General features: G+C 44.1%; 1 protein-coding gene across 4 annotated transcripts in view; it reads left to right on the forward strand.

Moving 5' to 3' along the window:
- The window catches only part of EPG5 (ectopic P-granules 5 autophagy tethering factor), a 106632-nt gene that overhangs the window by 70704 nt on the left and 16022 nt on the right, over nt 1-19906 (forward strand). For 3 of the 4 annotated variants that reach the window (XM_047696842.1, XM_047696843.1, XM_047696844.1), the window contains 11 exons: nt 426-582; nt 3616-3810; nt 5371-5584; nt 7580-7728; nt 8287-8488; nt 9473-9545; nt 10941-11044; nt 15193-15368; nt 17548-17733; nt 18223-18432; nt 19147-19291. In XM_047696842.1, the coding sequence (XP_047552798.1) occupies nt 426-582; nt 3616-3810; nt 5371-5584; nt 7580-7728; nt 8287-8488; nt 9473-9545; nt 10941-11044; nt 15193-15368; nt 17548-17733; nt 18223-18432; nt 19147-19291 (1811 nt within the window). The remainder of the gene's footprint in view (nt 1-425; nt 583-3615; nt 3811-5370; nt 5585-7579; nt 7729-8286; nt 8489-9472; nt 9546-10940; nt 11045-15192; nt 15369-17547; nt 17734-18222; nt 18433-19146; nt 19292-19906) is intronic. The other variant, XM_047696841.1, reaches the window with a different exon arrangement.

Here is a 19906-nt window from a genome sequence, read left to right on the forward strand (position 1 = left end):
ATCCCCAGGACCCTGAGATCATGACCTGAGCTGAAGGCAGACACTTAACTGACTGAACCACCCAGGTGTCCCCCTCATGGAATATTTTTAAAGTGACATTTGTATGGAGCTCTGAAGGACTCTTAAGAATATTGCCCGAGGGGCGCCTGGGTGGCTCAGTGAGTTAAGCCTCTGCCTTTGGCTCAGGTCATGATCTCAGGGTCCTGGGATTAAAGCCCCGCATCGGGCTCTCTGCTTGGCGGGGAGCCTGCTTCCCTTCCTCTCTCTGCCTGCACCTCTGCCTGCTTGTGATCTCTGTCTGTCAAATAAATAAAATCTTAAAAAAATATATATATATTGCCCGAGAAACGTAGAGTACCAGAGAAACACTTGTGAGTTTGGATTGTCCTCCTGTAGACCAGTGTTTCACCTCCATTTTCCCGCAGGGCCTTAGTGAATGCCTACAAGTTGCAGCCTACCCCCGGGGCGCAGAAGGTTGGCATTAGCCTCTTCTTTACGGTTGTGGATTATGTCAGTGATGAAACTCAGCGTCATCCTCCCACAAGGCAGTTCTTTACATCGTGCATTGAGATCTTGGGCCAGGTAAGGTCTCTGTGTGTTTTTAGCCGTATTCACGTACATTGTGTTCCTGTAGTGGCCTCATCGGTTATGATCAGGGTTGACTTCAGGCTTACCTCACAGAGTCGGACTCTTTCGTAAGTCAGAAGCCCTTTGAACTGTTAACTTCTCTCAAGATGTGATTAAAATTGTTGGTATAGAATTTTGCTTCTCAAACAAGAGATACAAAGTTATTCATATTGGAAAGTCTCTGGGGAGACATCACACTTTCATACACTTTTGGAGTTGTTAACCGTAACATGATGAATCTCTTTATTGTTTATAAAACGTTCTCTAGTCCATCCTCACAGTGACTATGTGATCGATGCCGTTCTCATTTTAGAGATGAGAAAACTGGTCTCCAATAGATGAAATGACTTGCGTAAAGAATACAGCGGGTCAGGGGCACCTGGGGGGCTCAGTGGGTTAAGCCTCTGCCTTCGGCTCGGGTCATGATCTCAGGGTCCTGGGATCGAGCCCCGCATCAGGCTCTCTGCTCAGCAGGGAGCCTGCTTCCCCCTCTCTCTCTGCCTGCCTCTCTGCCTACTTGTGATCTCTCCCTGTCAAATGAATAAATAAAATCTTAAAAAAAAAAAAAAAAGAATACAGCGGCTCAGTGCTGGGGCTGAGCCTGGATCCCAGGTCTTCTGCCACAGCAGTCTGTGTTCGCTCCGCCTCCCCGCTGTTGCCTCCCGGTTGCTGTTCTCGGTCCCCGTTTATTTGTTTACTTATTTGACTTACTGTTAAATATATGGATATTTAAAAATGCGAGAGCAATGTATCCATGCATATTTATGAAATATGTCCTTGAGGAAAGGAAAGCCACTTGATGGAAAATGTGTAAACAGCAACCAGGTACTCTCACCAAGTTGCAATGGAATGAGTACTTAGTTATTGGATACTTATAAGGAGGTGGTGCAGAGCAGATATTAAGATAGATTTATTTATTTATTTATTTATTTTTTTTAAAGATTTTATTTATTTATTTGTCAGAGAGAGAGAGAGGGAGAGAGAGCGAGCACAGGCAGATAGAATGGCAGGCAGAGGCAGAGGGAGAAGCAGGCTCCCTGACGAGCAAGGAGCCTGATGTGGGACTCGATCCCAGGGCGCTGGGATCATGACCTGAGCCAAAGGCAGCTGCTTAACCAACTGAGCCACCCAGGCGTCCCTAAGATAGATTTTTTAAAGTTTTCTTCCTGACTTTAAAATTGATGTGTGCTTATCATGAGATATGCAGACAGTATAAAAAGTATAAAGAAGAAAAATTTCTCAGAATTCTAACCTCCTGATGATACTGGTTACCTAGCTAACATTCTGTTATAGTTTGTCTTGTGTATGTTTGCATGTTAGTGTATGTGGTGTGCCTGTGTAGGAATGGTACCGCATTCCTGCATATAACTAAATAGATGGGGATAGACATATATACCCAGAAATGGGCAAGTGCTGTTTTGTAACCTGTTTTTCATTCAAGCACAACTTTTAGATACTATTGTATGTTAATAAATACAGACTGATCTCATGGTGTTTAATACATGGTGTTCCCTAGTACCCATACGTTGTGATGTGTTGAGCCCGAGCCCTCTGGCTGGCTATTCAAGTAGTCTGTTTTGCTGCAGTGAGCCTGAGATAAATATTCTTTTTTTTTTTTTTTTTTTAATTTATTTATTTGTCAGACAGAAATCACAAGCAGGCAGAGAGGCAGTCAGAGAGAGAGGAAGGGAAGCAGGCTCCTTGCTGAGCAGAGAGCCCGTTGGATGTGGGGCTCGATCCCAGAACACTGGGATCATGACCTGAGCCAATGGCAGAGGCTTTAACCCACTGAGCCACCCAGGCATCCCGCCTAAGATAAATATTCTTACATATCTCTGTGAACTGTTGGGACTGTTTTTTCCAGGATGATTTCCTAGAAGTATGGTCGCTATGTCAAAGGGACTAGTGTTTGATGCAGATTGTGACAGTGCCCTCCTGGGAAGTTTTTACCTGTCGCCACTGTCGTAGCAGGGTTTGAATTTAGTGTCTCCAAACCGTAACCAGTGTGAGGAAGGACTATTCTTTTTAAGTCTTTCTAATCTAATAGGGGAAGTGAACTTTGTTATTATTTTAAGTTACATTTCTTTAAGCACTTGTTCACTTGCATGATTTTCCATATGTGTATTGGCCATTTAATTATTTCTTGTGATTTGCTGGTTATTGTCCTTTGCATGTTTTCTGTTGTAGAATTTCTGTTTTTGATTGCTTTGGAAGAGTTCCTCTATCACCCTAGTATCTGCAATGTGTTCTGAATTGGGTTTTCTACTTTGTCATTTTCCTTTAATTTTATCATCCTTTTTGCCTTATGGAGGTTAAAATTTTTATATATTCAGATCTCTCAGTCTTGCTTTTTATTATTTCTGCCTGTGATCCAGCTTATCAAAGCCTTTTTTTTAACATCTTAATTTTATTTTTATTTTCATGTTCCAAGATTCATTGTTTATGTACCACACCCAGTGCTCCATGGAATATACTTGACCCTGAAATTATTTAAAAACTTATATCCAGTACTTCAAATAGTAGAACCTAGTTAAAATAAGGTGAAGTTATCTTGATTATATATTAATTATTAAGGTTAGCTTTTTAAAAGTATTAAAAGCACATCTCAATAAAACCTATAACATAGAGGTTTTATTTTCTTGACAAAATGCAGAGTCACGTGGGATGCTTAGTAATCATGGTAGGTACCTTGCACATTTCTGGATTCAAATTATCCTAATATTATCCTAATATTTTAATCTTTTAAAAATTCTCTGTGGCTTGTCCAAATCAAGTTCACGGATAATCTAGAATTTTTAATATCAGCATCACTGGAAGTGTTCGGTTATCTGTGTTGGTTTTAGATTTTTTTGATTGTTTTACATTTTCATTTAGAAAAAGTTGTTTGCCTTCTATATTAGCCCTTAAAGCTTGGTTGCTTAAATAAAAATTTGGAGGCGGGCAGCAGTGCAGATTCTGATGACATTTTCCCTTTCTAATTCTTTCAAGGTGTTTATCAGCGGCACTAGGTCAGAATGCAGGAAAGTGCTGGAGACCATTCTGAAGAACAGACGGCTGTGCTCTCTGCTGTCTCCTTTCTTCACTCCCAACGCTGCGCCCACAGAGTTCATTCAGCTCTATGAGAAAGTGGTGAAGTTTCTAAGTGAGGACAACAGTGATATGATTTTCATGCTGCTGACCAAGGTGAGTTGTGATTCCGTTCTGATGCTACCGTGGAAATGTAGGCTCTAGTGTTATTTCCCACTCCATAGAAATGAAGGGCCTCCCTGGAGTTCCTTTTCCTGGTAGACCCTTTCCACATTTTGTATCATCTTCAAGCAGCCTCATCCCCATCTTGTGGGGGCAGTGGCTGTGTTGTGTAGGGCAGTCTCACTCCACATGGTGGAAAAAGGACTTCACTCCCAAGCCCTCGTTAGAAACAGTACAGGCTTGAAATATTCATAATAGTAATTTAGTGCATCCTTCTTTTGAATATATCCTGAATTTATGCTGGAAATGTGTTTGATAAATGAGATGTCATATATCAAAGTCTCTCATATTTGGAATAAGCCAGATAGAAGCAAATTGCCTTTGTCCTCATTCCAAGTAAAATATTAACCCAGGCCCAGGCGATGAATTTACTTAACCACTTGAGAATTGCAGAGCCTTAGTGATTGTGCCTTCAATTGTATTTCTCTGACATCTATAAATCATAAAACCTAGGCGTTTTTTAGGGCCCAGAGACTGATCTCAGTCGGTAATGGGGAGAAGACGTTATTTTATAGTTGGAAATTCTGGGAGGTGATCGATAACACCCTGAACTTTTATTAACTGAGATAGGTTACTGCCGCAGACTCAGAAATGTGACCATATCAGATGGAGACAGACCCATAAAGTGGCTGCTTGTGTTTCTGCCCCTGTGACCCATGGGGCAGGACTACAGAGTTCTGATTCTTGCCTTGCAGGGAAGACTTAACCAAACATTCTTACATTGCAAAAAAGCATGTGGAGCTGAGAATACTCTGCCCCTGAAATCCCAGAGGGTGACGTGGAGGTGGCAGTTTACCGACACCTGTAATTATTGGCCTGCGTAGACTCCTTTAAGTACTTGTATATACCTTTTAGTTTCAGTCTTTTTTTTTAATTTTTATTTATTTTTTTTTTATTTTTTTTAAAGATTTTTTTATTTATTTATTTGACAGAGAGAGATCACAAGTAGACAGAGAGGCAGGCAGAGAGAGAGAGAGAGAGAGGGAAGTAGGCTCCCCGCTGAGCAGAGAGCCCGGTGCGGGCCTCGATCCCAGGACCCTGAGATCATGACCTGAGCCGAAGGCAGCGGCTTAACCCACTGAGCCACCCAGGCGCCCTCAGTCTTTTTTTTTTTTTAAAGCGATTTTATTTATTTGACAGACAGAGATCTGTCTCTGTCTTTTAGTTTCAGTCTTTTTTTTTTTTTTAAAGCGATTTTATTTATTTATTTGACAGACAGAGATCACAAGTAGGCAGAGAGAGAGGGGGAAGCAGGCTCCCCGCTGAGTGGAGAGCCCAATGTGGGGCTCGATCCCAGAACCCTGAGATCATGACCTGAGCCGAAGGCAGAGGCTTAACCCACTGAGCCACCCAGGTGCCCCTAGTTTCAGTCTTTATACAAAGTTAAATGTTAGGTGATGTTTGACTTTTAAACTAAATTTGCACATAGTTTTCTCTACTTCGGTTAATTTTCCGGTGTCAGTAAAACTGCTTCTTGTTTCTTTTTCTTTTTAGTTCGATCTTAAGCAATGGTTAAACGCCACTAAACCTCCTCTGTCTGATCGTACCAGGCTTCTGGAGTCCATTCATTTGGCACTTACTGCCTGGGGCCTTGAACCAGATGAAGATATTTTGATGCCATTTAATCTTTTCTGTAAGCACTGGACTTACCTTCTTCTCTACCAGTTCCCTGACCAGTACAGTGACATTCTCAGGCTGCTGATGCAGAGTAAGTGTCTTTTAATTGTACTGATTAGATTGCAGTGAATATTTAATATGACATTTACCATTCTACAGTTGTCATCCAAAAATGTAAAAATAAGACAGGTATGTGGAAATTTAGAATCACTCATTTTTACCTAAAGTGCTTGACGAACAGTGCCCGAAAGGGTGCTGCTGTCTGTAGAATAGGTCAGTTATTGTCCTAAATGATCAAATGGTCCCTGGTTCAGTCCACAGTCATGCACCCACCTCTTTCCCTTGACTTTGCAGCTGTCCTGAGCTGGGCTGGGGTAGGAGTGGGCCTGCTTACTCTGCCAGCTACAGATTTGGTAAGAGAAGGAAATTGCTCCTTTGCAATATGTTTGCTGTGCCAGCTGGTTTCTCTGTAAATCCAAATAGTGGATCAAGTTTATTTTTTCCTCCCCCTTAATTTTTTGACTCCTTTTTTTTGCAAGTATACTTTATCTGTATGTAATAGTAGCCTGTATTTATATTCACCAAGGGAAAGAGCAGTGTTCAATTTTCTATATCCCACTATTTATTTTTCCCTCCTGCCCTGCAGTTTTCCACTGGAGTACTGGAGATTAGAAGAGGAGTGAAAGGTTGTTAGCTTTTTTGTTTTGGGAATTTCACTAGGCAGGAATTTTATTGAAATTTGAAGAATGCCATAGCATTTACTTTTTTTTATGTGAACTTGGTACAGTTTATAGATGTAATGGAAAACTAAGTTTTGCTTTATGCCATGTTTTTGTGTTACTCAGTAGAAACCATTTAGTGAGTAAGCTAATGATTTTATATCTTGAACTACCTGAAGAATACTGACGTGTGTGCTTTCGTTTTCAGAGCACTTCAAGCTTTCATTGTTTTTGTGGAGGCAAGTTGCAGGGTGGGTGGAGAGTGGTGATAGGGAGATATATTTGTACAATTTTGATGCATGCTGACATAACTAATTTTGCTCTTAAATTTTCAGAACTTGATCAAGTATATATCGTGGGTTTTTTCCCTGAAGCCTTTTTAAGAGCTTGTAAGCAGTGCGTATAGGCAGCCACTGACTTGCGTTTAACAGCAAATTTATACATACCAGGAAAGTAATTCAGTTAAAGGCTTAAGAATAACAGTACCATCACTGGCGGATCCCATGACCTCTAGCCTCCTGGTTTCCCTTCCCTCCCTGGCCGCCATGTTGGTGTTCTCGGGGCTCTGTCCCTTTGCTTGTCTCTTCTCTTCATTCTTCATGGACGAGCCCCTTGTTTTCCCGGCTTCCCTTCCGTGTTCTAAGCGTGCGCGACTCCCCTACCTGTAACATGATTCCAGGGCTGTGTCCTCTGAGAGCCGGACCGCAGTAGCCCTTCAGCACAGACTCTTCGCTGTTCTTAGACATCTCCCACTCGGCAGATTGCAGCTGCCTCACCCAGTCTCCCCTCAGATCTCTGTTATCCTGTTACCCTGTGTGATCATGCGAGCTCTGGGTGGAAAGCTCTGGGATGTGTGATTGACCAGGAGCAGAGGGCTGGCAGTAGTGTCTGCTTAGCACACTGGCTCTGTGTTGCTTTAGGTTTTGCCCCTCGTGCGAGTGGAGTTGCAGGGGCAGGCATGAGAAGAGAGCCTAGACTCTGAACTCGAATTCTGCAGTCCAGTCTCCCTTGTCCTGTTACTGCTGTTTTTCTCACAGCTTCAGCCAGGAAAGGTACCTTGACTGGCCCCCAGTCAGGGGCTGGTAGGTGGGATTCCCACTCATCCCCCTGGATTCCAGCCCAGACGACTGGCTGTGCTCACTCCCAGCACGGTTACTAGGAACCAGGAAGGTCAAGTGTCCAGGTGGACAGTCCTTTTCATAGGTTCTCTTGACTGCAGTCTCTTCACCCTAGGTCTTTGTAAATTTGTTTTGGATTTTTATTTAATTTTCATTCCTTTGTAAAGTATACATGTTATTTGATTCAAGTTGAAAAAATTAGTTTGTGAAAGATGCTAACCTCCTGTCTTCTGTCCCTGCCCCCATAAGGCTCTGCGGAGCAGCTGCTGAGCCCCGAGTGTTGGAAAGCCACTCTGAGAGCCCTGGGCTGCTGTGCCCCAAACTGCCATCAGGGGGCAGCCTCTGCAGAGAGCTCGGTGCTTCAAAGCTCTCCGGATGTTCTCTTGTCTGACAAGCAGGTGTGTAGCTTTTGGTGTCTGAAGTTTATATCTCTGCATTCCTTTTCTGTTTCCTTTGCTCTCTGTGTTTTAAACAGTTGGAACACATTCGCAATTTTTATCTAAAAAGCTGCAGTTCCGTGCCTTATCTTTAAGAGCCCTGTGTTTTTGTCAGTCGCTTGCTTCCTCCCACGCACCCCTTGCCTTTCTCTCACCCCTCAGAGTCTGTCTTGCTTATCTGTTCAAGAGCAGCCCAGACCCACCCTCTGGGTGTACCTGCCCTCCCCAGCTTACCCACCCGATACTTAGCCCCATGCCCCTGACTCCTTCGGTCAGGTTTTCATGCAGCGTCCCCCAGAGCCTCGGTTTCATCCACATTATGTGGTTTGGGTCCGCATGACAATGTATTGGGAAGAATGGTTCCTCTGCTCTAGAAAGAGTTTGAAATCTGCTGATTTACTTTTCCTATGCAAACACCTTTGCAGCTCTGTTACAAAGTCTGAGCCCTCCATCACAGTCTAGTACTCTGCTGAAAGTAGACCTTCAGTAAGGACTCTTTGACCTGTCATTCTCTTCCAGATAGCGGAGACTATACAATGGCTTTCAAATTTTTTTTATAAGCTTCGGTTATCCACATTGGACTTTAAAAGCTTTGGTTTGTTCTCAAAATGGAGTCCTTACATGGCTGATATGAAGACGCTGTTGGGCTATCTTGTAAAACGGCTTCTTGACTGCGAAATGGCCTGCCTGGCTCAGGACCCATCTGCCAGCAGCAAAACAGGTAATATGTCTTTATGCCCCACGGAGCGAGGTGCTCTGACCTTCCATTATAAGAGACTTGATTAGACACATAAAGAGATTTAAATCTTAGCAATAAAACTAGATATGTGAGTGTCATGAAGAAGAAGTAGGAAATATATAGCATAGGTGTGGACGCATCTAAGTGTCATACCTGTGTTCACTCGCACACTGCATACTTGCTTCAGCTCATCTCTACCCCTCCTTCATAGGGCAGGGCACACGGAGATAGGTTTCAGTTTCTGGCTCTTTCTTCCTATTGTTGTTCTCATTTGGAAAAGGGTTCTGGATATTTAAACATTTATCTTTTAGGGGCGCCTGGGTGGCTCAGTGGGTTAAGCCGCTGCCTTCGGCTCGGGTCATGATCCCAGGTCCTGGGTTCGAGCCCCACATCGGGCTTTCTGCTCGGCGGGGAGCCTGCTTCCTCCTCTCTCTCTGCCTGCCTCTCTGCCTGCTTGTGATTTCTCTCTGTCAAATAAATAAATAAAATCTTTAAAAAAATAAATAAATAAACATTTATCTTTTAAAAAAACGTACGGTGTAAAATTATCCATGACACTGTGTTGTAATAAAAATTCTTCCAGGGGCGCCTGGGTGGTTCAGTCAGGCATCTGCCGTCGGCTCAGGTCATGATTCCGGGGTCCTGGGGTCGAGTTCCACAGCGGGCACCCTGCTCAGCGGGGAGCCTGCTTCTCCCTCTCCTGCTTCCCCTGCTTTTGTTCCCTCTCTAGCTGTCTCTCTCTCTGTCTGTCAAGTAAATAAATAAATAAATAATCTTAAAAAAAAAATCTTCAAGAAATTCCATTGCAGCAAGTGAAAACACAAGCTTACTTAGTTACATGCACTGTGTTGTTTCTCAATATAGGTTTGTGAGAATACAGATAAGAAGGTGTTTTTTAGCATTATTAATGATATTGATGAAGGATGAGCTTGTTTCTTGTCTCTAAAAATTTTGCATTCTTTTTAGTGCTGCAGTCCCTACATTCAGTTATCATCCAGCTTTTTAAGCCGTGGATCTTGGTTTTAGAGGACAATGAAAGGTAAATCATTTTTCAGATACTCATATTCCTTTGAAATTTACAGAGTTAAAGTTCTGATGGTATTTGGCAAAAGGGATGCATTCATGGATTTCGTTTTTTATGTAGGGCCATATTAAATTTAGAAAATGCTTTCTTAAAAGGAAACTTAAGACATTTTCTGCTTCTGGAATTGTTAGTCTGGTTGATCAGATCTGTTACCTTGGAAGCAAAATAGATACTCATTTCCAGTTTTCTACAAAAAGATGTTGAATAAATTTTGGTACTTAATTCAGAAAAACAGATGTTACTCTCCTGAGTTAGATTTTGATAATATACTATTGTATAATATGAGACTAACTGGATTTTACCCAGTACCTCAGTTATTTATTTTGGGGGATTAAATTGGCTTTTGAATTATTGGGAGGAATGAACCCCTTTCACATGAGCTCAGCGATTAAATGAAAACATGATGTTATGAGCATTTAAAACAGAGGTGGAGAACTGTTTGCATGCAGGGAGTTACCTTCTGCGTCTTTTTTCCCCTAAAAGCATGCAAAGAAAGCTAGGTGAACTTGTCAGGAGTTTGTTAAAATTACAGCAGTGCTAGATATCACAGTATTTAAGGTGTTCTCACAAATTTCAATCTGTTGCTGAGACTCAGAAAACATGAGTGGCTTGTTCTTAGTTCCACCAGTGGTGAGGGCCAGAACCGGGAACAGAGCTCAGGGCATCTGACGTCTCTGTCAAGATCTTTGTATTAACCCATGCTGCTCCAAGAGCTCGTTGAGGAAAATAGAAAAGTTTCTGGATCTTTGCTTTTGCTGGTGGACTATCCTTAATCTATAAGCTTTAGGATTCCACACTGACTCACAGACTGCTGGCAGTAAGGCAGAATGTGCTGTTTATTTTCAGGAAGAATTAATAGGATTTCTTTTGGTATTGAGGTTTCTGGACCCAATTCAGAAACTAAAATGATCATATTAAGAGTTTTTTTTCTTTGGTTATCTCCTGTCCATTTGTGGCCATCTTTCTGTTACATGGATTTTTTTTTTTCTTTTTTCCATGTTTTAGGTAGACAGAATTGTTGAAGCCACTTAGCGGCACATGTCTGAGGCATTTGAAATGTAACCGAGATACACAAGTGTGTAAATTGGATATAGAAGGGTGTTAATCTATGTAGACAACACCCTTCTGGAACTTAATTGCTTTGGAATAAAGGTTTAGAAGGAAAGTAAATAAAATTGTGTGGTTGATATTATGAGCTACAATTCACAGCGGTTCAAGTGGTCTGAATGTGTCTTGGGGTTCCATAATATACAGTGTTCTGTAGGACTGAGGCAGTTCCTAGACCCTGGGATCTAGAGTGATTTAATCATGGTGCTTTCCTTTCTAAGCTTGTGCTTCTTTTATTGAAAGCAGCCAACGACATTACCCCTGGCTGGAGAGTGACGCTGTGGTGGCCTTGAGCGTCGTGCGCTTGTTCACTGACTGTATCAACTCCTTGCATGAGAGTTTTAAAGGTAGGAAGATGTTATGTTGTGTCTCTGGTTAGTATCACTTTTCCCCTAAATCATTTGGTTTCTCTTTTGCCTCTACTTTTCCTACTTTGTTTAATTTTGTTTTAGTTGGGAGACAGTCATCTTTGACCAGAGAAGGTCAATGTGACATTTGTAACCTCTTACTGTTTGTAAGGTAGCTCTGAGCTGCATCAGCCTTGGACCGCAGGCAGCCATTCTGTTCGCCTACTCTCTGTCCCTCATGCTGAACCTCATTCTGCCTTCTGTAACTCTAACTTCTTTTTCGTTTTTTCTTTCTGTGCTTCATTTTTGGTGAATTCTTGAGGACTCTTCTGCAGTTTATTCAATCCCTCCAGCAGTGTCTAACCTGCTTTTAAAACAAATACAGGGGCGCCTGGGTGGCTCAGTGGGTTAAGGCTCTGCCTTCGGCTCAGGTCATGATCTCATGATCTCAGATCATGATCTCAGGGTCCTGGGATCGAGTCCCGCATCGGGCTCTCTGCTCAGCTGGGAGCCTGCTTCCCCATCTCTCTGCCTGCCTCTTTGCCTACTTGTGATCTCTCTCTCTCTGAAATAAATAAATAAATTCTTTAAAAAAAAAAAAAAAATCCAAAACCAAAAACAACTGAATTTTTTATTTTGAGCTCTAGAAGTCATGTTTGTTTGTTTTTTTTCCAAACCTATCCTGCTCCTTTTTAAATTTAATTTTATTTATTTGACGGACAGAGATCACAAGTAGGCAGAGAGGCAGGCAGAGAGAGAGAAGCAAGCAGGCCCCCTGCTGAGCAGAGAGCCCGATGCGGGGCTCCATCCCAGGACCCTGAGATCATGACCTGAGCCAAAGGCAGAGGCTTTAACCCACTGAGCCACCCAGGCACCCCTCCTGCTCCTTTTTCATAGCATCTTATATAACTTTTGTTTACAATTCTAATTTTTATTTCTTTGAAATCTTTAAACATACTTTCCTTTATGATCTGTGTGCAGTAATAATGATCTCAAGCTCCTGTTGGGGATGGCTTATGCTGTAGTTAGGTGTTCCTTCAGACTCATACTGGGAGACTGGTTTCCTCATGGATTTAAAGTTTTGTACTGTGAGCCCACATTTAGAGAGATTCTCTCTGTGGGCATTCTGTCGAGACGGGGCTGAGGGTGTGTGCTGCAGAGGGGATCTGCATTTGTGGCCCTTCCTTTGTGGTTTCTCATGGTCATGTTGTAAACAGACCCCAGACTCACTTGTAGTCGGCCCCAGTGGTGGTAGTCAACTTGTCCCCCTCCTCGACTCTGAGTCAAGGGGTGAAGGCAGAGGAGGTCCCTTTCTTTCCCTGATCTGCTCTTTCACAGAGGGCAGTGTCCCTGGGCGACTCTTCGTGCTGTTGGAACCCCATGGAAGCACAGTCCACGGGAAGCCGAGGCTTCGATGTCTGTTTAGTACCCGGGTTTCCTAGTCTCTCTTTGCTTCTGGTCCCTGCTTCTGGCCCTGTTTTCTTTCACCGAGCGTACCCAGCTGTGTGATCTCAGAGGTGTTTTATTTTACCTAGAATATCTACATGTTTTGTATTGGGAGCTTCATAAAGACATTTGTCCACACCCTCCTCCAAGATTCTTGCAACTGCCCCGTTTTTTCTGTGTCCACTTTCTGTTCCTGGCTGTTGACTAGATTAATTGTGAAATAGTGTTTATATCCTATATATTCCTATTTCCAAACTTTTAAGTGTCATGTTTTAGGCCAGCATTCTGGTATGTCTGGCCCAGTGTACTTCAGCATTCTGTGATGGTTTCTTCATGGAAGCCTTCCACTCCAGCCATCCTGCTTGACGCACTGTTCCGCGAATGTCCTTGGCCCTCCCCTCGCTGCCCTTGCTCATCCTGATTCCACTACCACATGAAGCCTCAGGTCCTTTATGTTCTTCTGCACGTGTGTTTATGTGCATGTGTTTCTCTCCTGCCTCTGAGTCTTCATAGCACAGCTTTGCGGTTTGAGTCCTTGTGGGGTAGACACCGTGATGGAACTGCAGTGCCAGACACCTGTTTGGGGCGGTGGCTGTGCAGATCAGAGGGAGAGGAGTGGGAGTGGGCAAGGAGCGCCCTCCGACCCCCATCCAGGTGTGACTCCTGTGAGAGGCTAGTGGGAAGGAAGGGCAGCAGGTGCGGCTCCGTCCAAGGGGAAAACAGCAGCCTCGAGTGCTGGGCAGAGATGCCACACCGACCATTCCCACGCTAGGCAGAGGTGGCCAGCTCTGTGCCCAGCTGTGGGCCCCCCACAGGCGCTGCAGAGCGTTCTGAAGGACCCCCAGCCTGCTGGGCACCTCCTGACTAGTGTGCCTCTGTGGCTGCCCCATGTCTGTGTGGCACGTAATCACCGACCTAACAATGTGGCATTCGGTCCTGAAAAACAACTAACGTGCGTGTATAGAACAGATTTAGGTTTACAGCAGAATTGAGCAGAAAGTACATGGAGTGCCCATATTACCCGCCCCCCCCACCAAACACACATAACCTCCCCCCTCCTGTCAGCGTCCCCCACCAGAGCGGTGTGCTTGCTGCAGCCGATGGGCCTACACGGACACCTCATGTCACCCAAAGCTCATAATCTATGTTACTGTTCTCTCTTGGCGTTGTATGTTCTGTGGACTTTGACAGCTGTGTAATGCACATATCCGCCATTACGGTATCCTATGCGGTAGTTTCATGCCCCCTAGGATCCTCTCTACTCTGCCTACTCGCCCCTCTCTCCCCATGAATTCTAGGTGACCACTGATTTTTTTTTCTTGTCTCCATAGTTTCAGATTTTCTAGAATGCCAAATACTTGGAATCATATATTTTGTAGCTTTTTCATATTGGCTTCTTTCACTTAGTAATATGCATTTAAGTTCCTCCAAGTCTTTTTATGGTTTGATAGCTCATTCCTTTTAGCACTGAACAATGGTCCATTGTCTAGATGTACCTCATCTAGTGTTTTTTTGAGAGAGAGAGAAAGCACATGGGAGAGTGGGAGGAGGGAACAGGAGGGCTCATGGCTAACATCAGGAATTGGTAGCTGAGTTCAAGGTGAGGAAAGAGAACTGTGCAAAGCAGGAAGAAGTATTGTAGCCTTTTACTGAGATCTTCTGATTCAGCTCTCTCCTTTTATTCATGAGAAAATGAAGAACCGAAAAGAAAAATGAATTTATCTGATCTCACAGAACTTACGTGTGTCTCGGCTAAGTCTTGTCCTAAGAGACATCTGCCTTTTAGACACCTACCTACATATCCATATTTGGATTTAAACAAAACCATCTTTTATTCATATTTAAATAAATGCTACCCTTACCTTGTCTTAAAAGGTTAAAAACATGTTGCTGTTTCATGCTGTAGAATAAAGTAAGTAAGGACTGTGAATCAAGGGCACAGGGATGTTGGAAATGGTAAATGAATTGATACTATGGGTTGACGATCCTTGGTCATTTCTCAAAAGCCACTACTAAGAACCACCATCAGGTTTCTGTTGTTGTGGGAGGCTGGCTCTCTCTTCTTTGACTACATTCATTCCCATGCGTAGAACCAGAACAGCTGAAAAGTTTTGTTTTAGATTACGTTGGCATTCACTCTTGGGGGCAACTGAGATAATTAATACTTGTGGCGATAATCCCGAGTGATCCACGTCGTAGAGGAGTGTCACTGTAGAATAACTTAGCTGACTGACAGTTAATCGTCTAGTTGTACTGCACTGTGGGTCATATTTTAGTCACGTGCAACATTTCGTTTTGAGCAATATTGGAATCCGCCAAGGGGCCGAATGAATAAGCCTCCATGCTGGGGAGTGAGTATTTGCTGAGGGCAACAGCCTGGAGGGACGCCTGGGGTGGTTGGGGTTGTGCAAGTGTATTGGAGTTAGAAAGCCATATAGTTAGAAGTTTTAAAGAAAAGCTGATCGCCTCTGCTGTCCCCCACCTACCAGCTACTCATTCCGGTTCCCCAAGTAAGTAATTGCAGTACTGGTCTTTGCTATTAAATTATCTTCAGTGTTTTTTTCCTGGCACATGAAAATCTTAGAAATTTGGTCATTATTGAGAACCTCGGGTTTTAGATTTTTAGTTCACATTTTTGTTTTGTGTTTGTTTTTAAAGATAACCTGAAAGGTCTTCAGCTGTTTTTCCCGTTTGCATTATAGATAAGCTGCTGCCGGGCGATGACGGAGCCCTTCGGTTACACCTGATGCATTACTGCGAAGCGTGCACAGCGCCCAGAATGCCGGAGTTCATTCTGTACGCCTTCCACAGTGCCTACCGCAGACTCCCGTGGAGGGACCTGCACCCTGACCAGATGCTCATGGAGGCCTTCTTCAAAGTGAGCTCTCGCTCCCCGCGTTGCAGCCTGGCTCCCCGGGAGCAGCCCGCTCGCTGTGGCTGTCAGGCGAGGCTGCCGTGGGCGCACAGTGGGCCGTGTCGCGTCCTGGGTGGTCCGGGGTGCTTGTGGGAAGCAGTCTTCCATGGAAATCATTTCACTGCGGGAGGAGGTGACTGGAAGACATTTGTAGAACTGATTATAAAGCCAGGGAAAGATTTTGACTGTCGTATGGCTGTCACCCCTGGACTTCTATAACATTGTTGTATGAGTACATAGTTTAATGACTGTTGTGCTCAGTCTTGGTGTCTGTGGGTTTGCATTTTTTTCTAGGACGGTATCTTCAGGCTTCCATGTCATTAAATGTTCTATTAAAGCAAAGCGTAATTGGTACTCAAGCCATTAGTTTCTTTAAGCGGGTGCATAAGGGAATAATGCTGTAGGAGTTGGAAGTGCATCCTAACAACCAGTGGTGCATCATAGTCATGTGAAGACCCGACATGACTCAGAGAAATTGCCGATGTGTGTGTGAGTCTTAGCAGTACGAGCAGCAGTTACAAAAACAGCCCCAGCAGCATCACTTACATAGCGCCCGGTATTTTTGTTGTTTTGTGGTTCTTAAATTTCCATTTTTAAAAACCCATCATCATCTCGTCTTAGCTCTTCATAGTTCAGTTGATTTATTCAGAGTCACCAGTTCTTTTACATTTCCTCTTCACTTCATGTCCCTGAGACTCGAGAAGTGCTTTCATTCCTGCAGGTTCCCGGTGGCGTAGGACAGGACAGTCCGTGGATCGTGCGGTGCCCTGTTAGCGCTGTCCGCGGAGAGCGCTCAGGGCTGCGCTCTTTGGCGCCACTTCCACAGCCGAGCTCCGGGGAAGGCCCAGCACAGCCGTCTCAGAAAGCGAAGCTTAGCGATTTTGTGGCCAGCTTTAGTATATGAGATAGGTCCTGAGTAGGCATTTATCACCGTTACTAACATTTGTTTAAAGAGCCGTAGGGTAGCTTTAAGTCTGCGCCCGGCCTCAGCTGTGTGACAGATGAAATGGGAGCATGGCCCCTGAGGGTTGCTGTAGACTTGGTGCGTCTAGGAATTTTTGTCTAGTGAAAGAAGATGCTGACCTGGCTGGAAACGGGAAGCTTTCAGCTCTGTGTGTCTTGCTGGAGTAGGAAGGGATGTGTTTTGAGGGGTTTGGAGTGAGGAGAGAGAACAGGTGATAAAGGAGGATGAGGAATCATTTTCTAGAAGGGAGAGAAGCAGCAGGTAGCGTGCTGTAATGATGGTCGTTCCGGGAGGGCATGAATCATCACCAGATTGCACTGACTGATTTTATAAATGGAGTAGAGCTTTTTGATCTTCATTTTAAATAGAAAAATTTATAGCTAGCCATGTTTTATTTTAAACATGCTGAAGTAGGCTAGTAAGCAGTAACTCTGACGTTGGTTATATACTGTAAAATACATTTACCGTTCTTCACCCATCCCTAATATATTTTAGATCTATTTTAAATAGGATTTAATTAAACATTAGGCAGCCATCAAAAATCACGAAGCGTAATGATGTGGAGACATTTTTATAACATAACATCATGCCAAAAATGCAGTATAAAAATTATATACAGTAGTAGAGTGGGTCTCAAAGTACGGTCCTAGGACCAGCAGTGTCCACAGCACCTGGGAGCTCCTTAGAAATCCAAATTCCTGCTCTCACCCTGGATGGAGGAAATGCAAAATTCTGGGGGTGGGGTCCCACAATCTGTGTTTCAGTGAGTCCGCCAGGTGGTTCTGATGCACGATCAGCTTTAGGAACTACTGACTAGTAGATCTCAACCTTTGTTCTGTCCTAGCACATCTGAGGACCATGATGGAGTCCCCTGAGCATTGGTGACATTTGCCACCCTGCTTAAAGCTATGGAAGGTCATTCCTCTCCTGTTGAGAATTAGTGGAATAAATAATGAACTCTAAATAAGCTGATAAACGTACACATTCACTGAGCATGGAAGAAAAAAATTTTACAAATGTTAAGTGTAAATCTTTGTGGGGAGGGATTCGTAGATGATTTTTATAATTGGGAAAAAGTTATTTTTAAAAATTTAATTTAGTAGGCATTGATTTATATACATTTTCAGTAACACAGACAGTTTAAAGGAAAACATTGATTTTGATTCATTTCCCTTTAAGGTGGAACGAGGAAGCCCTAAGAGCTGCTTCTTATTTTTGGGTTCTGTCCTGTGTGAAGTCAACTGGGTCAGTGTGCTATCTGATGCCTGGAGCCCCAGCCCCCGCCCAGAGACCCGGAGCATGATTGTCTGCCTCCTTTTCATGATGATTTTATTGGCAAAGGAAGATGAGCTGGTAGACCAACCAGTAAGTTTGGAGGGCCTGTGATGAAGGCTTGGCAAGGCTTCCTAGGGCTGCACTCCCTGCGAGGTTGTAGCTTTTCACTTGTTTCCCTAACACCTGTCACTGTGCGTATCTGCTTGACATACGGGGTGTGCCTTCAACAGGGAACTGATTCTCTGGGATCGTTCGTAGTCCAGTTCTGGGTTATGAAGGGAAACACACTGAGTTAGAGAATGCACGTCAGGTTGACTTTACATCTCCTTAATTGCTAGTTCTACCACTAGATCTGAGACTTCCTTTGAAAATTGGGTTCTGAATACTTAAAAGTTAATCTGTTTTTGCCAAGACCTTGGCTATTACTTTCATGAGTATTTCTAGCTTCAGTAGATACTTACTTGACATCTTAACTGTGCTTATCATATAGACCATCTTAGTGATCACCGTTGACCAGAGATAGATACTTCTGGGAAAGTGAGGACTCCGAAACTAAAGGAGGATGTATTGTATTTTTAGGATTCACCTCTCCTGAACCTCCTTGGACAAACAAGCTCACTCTCGTGGCATCTGGTGGATACCGTGTCCTACCAGAGCGTGCTCAGTTATTTCAGCAGCCATTACCAGCCGGCCATCATCCTGGCAAAGGAATCTTCTGCGGAACTAATCATGAAGCTCCTGAGAGTGTCTGCGGGCCTTTCCATCCCTACTGACAGCCAAAAACATCTTGTAGGTTGATCGGGTGCTTTAAAAGGCAGAGCGTTCTTCAGGACATGGTAGTGGGGTTGCTGCTGAGGACGGTCTCAAACCCCGTGACAGCTCAGCTGAGATGTTAGAGGATGTGTGCCGCGGTGTACTCCTCTTCTGGCCTTTCAGGTCTTGTAGTTTTAACTACCTGTCTTGGTAAACCTTCACATACTAGCGGTACCACACGCTAACAAGAGGTCAAAAGGACCGAGGGCGGCGGCCATTGGTTTAGAGATGGGGATGTCGTTGGCGGCAGAATGGCAGCGAAGGTGTGAGCGTGCATTTGAGGCCTGACAAACTCTGGCCCCCAGCTTACTGCCATTCTGATGTCAGTTTTCTCATCTGAATTGGAAATAATACTTGCCTCAAAGTGTTGTGAGAGTTAAATCAGATAGTGAACATAGAGGTTTTTGGAAAAGTTTCTGGCAAGTAATCAGTGTGTAGTTAAGTTGCTATTGATGTAGTGAAAAAGAAGAGTGTTCTGGAATGTGGGAGGATGTGGGTCTGGAGTAAGTGTTACCACAGATTTGCATATCCCTAGACATAGGGCCCTTAGACACATACCTGTCTTCATGTGGCCTCCTGCTGTGTCCCCGCCTCTCCTTCCAGAAGCATTGAGAGCAGTGACACGCCCCCAGGGAATACTCAGTTAACACGGCTTGGGTGGATTCTATGAGTGCTCCTTTTGTTTGTCAGGATGCAGTTCCAAAGTGCCGAGCCTTCACTCATCAGATGGTTCAGTTCCTCAGCTCCCTGGAACAAAATGGAAAAATCACCTTAGCCGTCCTAGAAAAGGAGATGTCTAAGCTCTTGGATGATATTATCGTCTTTAACCCACCTGGTGAGTGGCCACGGGCAGTCATATCTTCGTTCCATGGGTGAATCCCTGCTGTGTGAGGCCTTGTGAGATCAGGGGGTGCTGGGCAGGACACTTTCCATCTTGTTCCCCACAGAAGTGGTGCTGGGAAAGAGGACAGGCTCCTAGGGACATTGTCATCTCAGCACCTGGGGAGGCACAAAAGAACTTGAGGAGGGGTTGACACTGTCAGATGCTGGTGAGGTTAACGGGACTGAGGACCTGGCTAGACAGCTGGAGTCAATAAGTAGGAGGGAACCAGAGACCGCCCCTGTGCGGCATTCCAAGATGCTTTTGCTCCTCACTGGAAGAGCCCTTCAGAGTCACCTGTAGACGTGTAAAGAAACTGTGTGGAGAACTCGTGCTCCTGGCAGTTGGTGGATGGGGTATCCTGACTGCTTCCTGAAAAGAACTAAGAATGCTGGACAAAATGTCTTTAAGAAACCAACAATGAAACTTGTCATGAGGTGGTAGAAAATCTTAGAAGTCAGAAGCTAAGTGGGAGGAGGAGCCTGTCAAGGGAGATGGAATGCTGAAGCTGGCTCCCCCGTGAAGACTTTCACAGAACTGTCTTAAACTGGGGTGGGTGGAGTTGGGGGC

Source organism: Lutra lutra, chromosome 12 (genome assembly GCF_902655055.1).
Source record: "Lutra lutra chromosome 12, mLutLut1.2, whole genome shotgun sequence".
Lineage (NCBI taxonomy): Eukaryota > Metazoa > Chordata > Mammalia > Carnivora > Mustelidae > Lutra > Lutra lutra.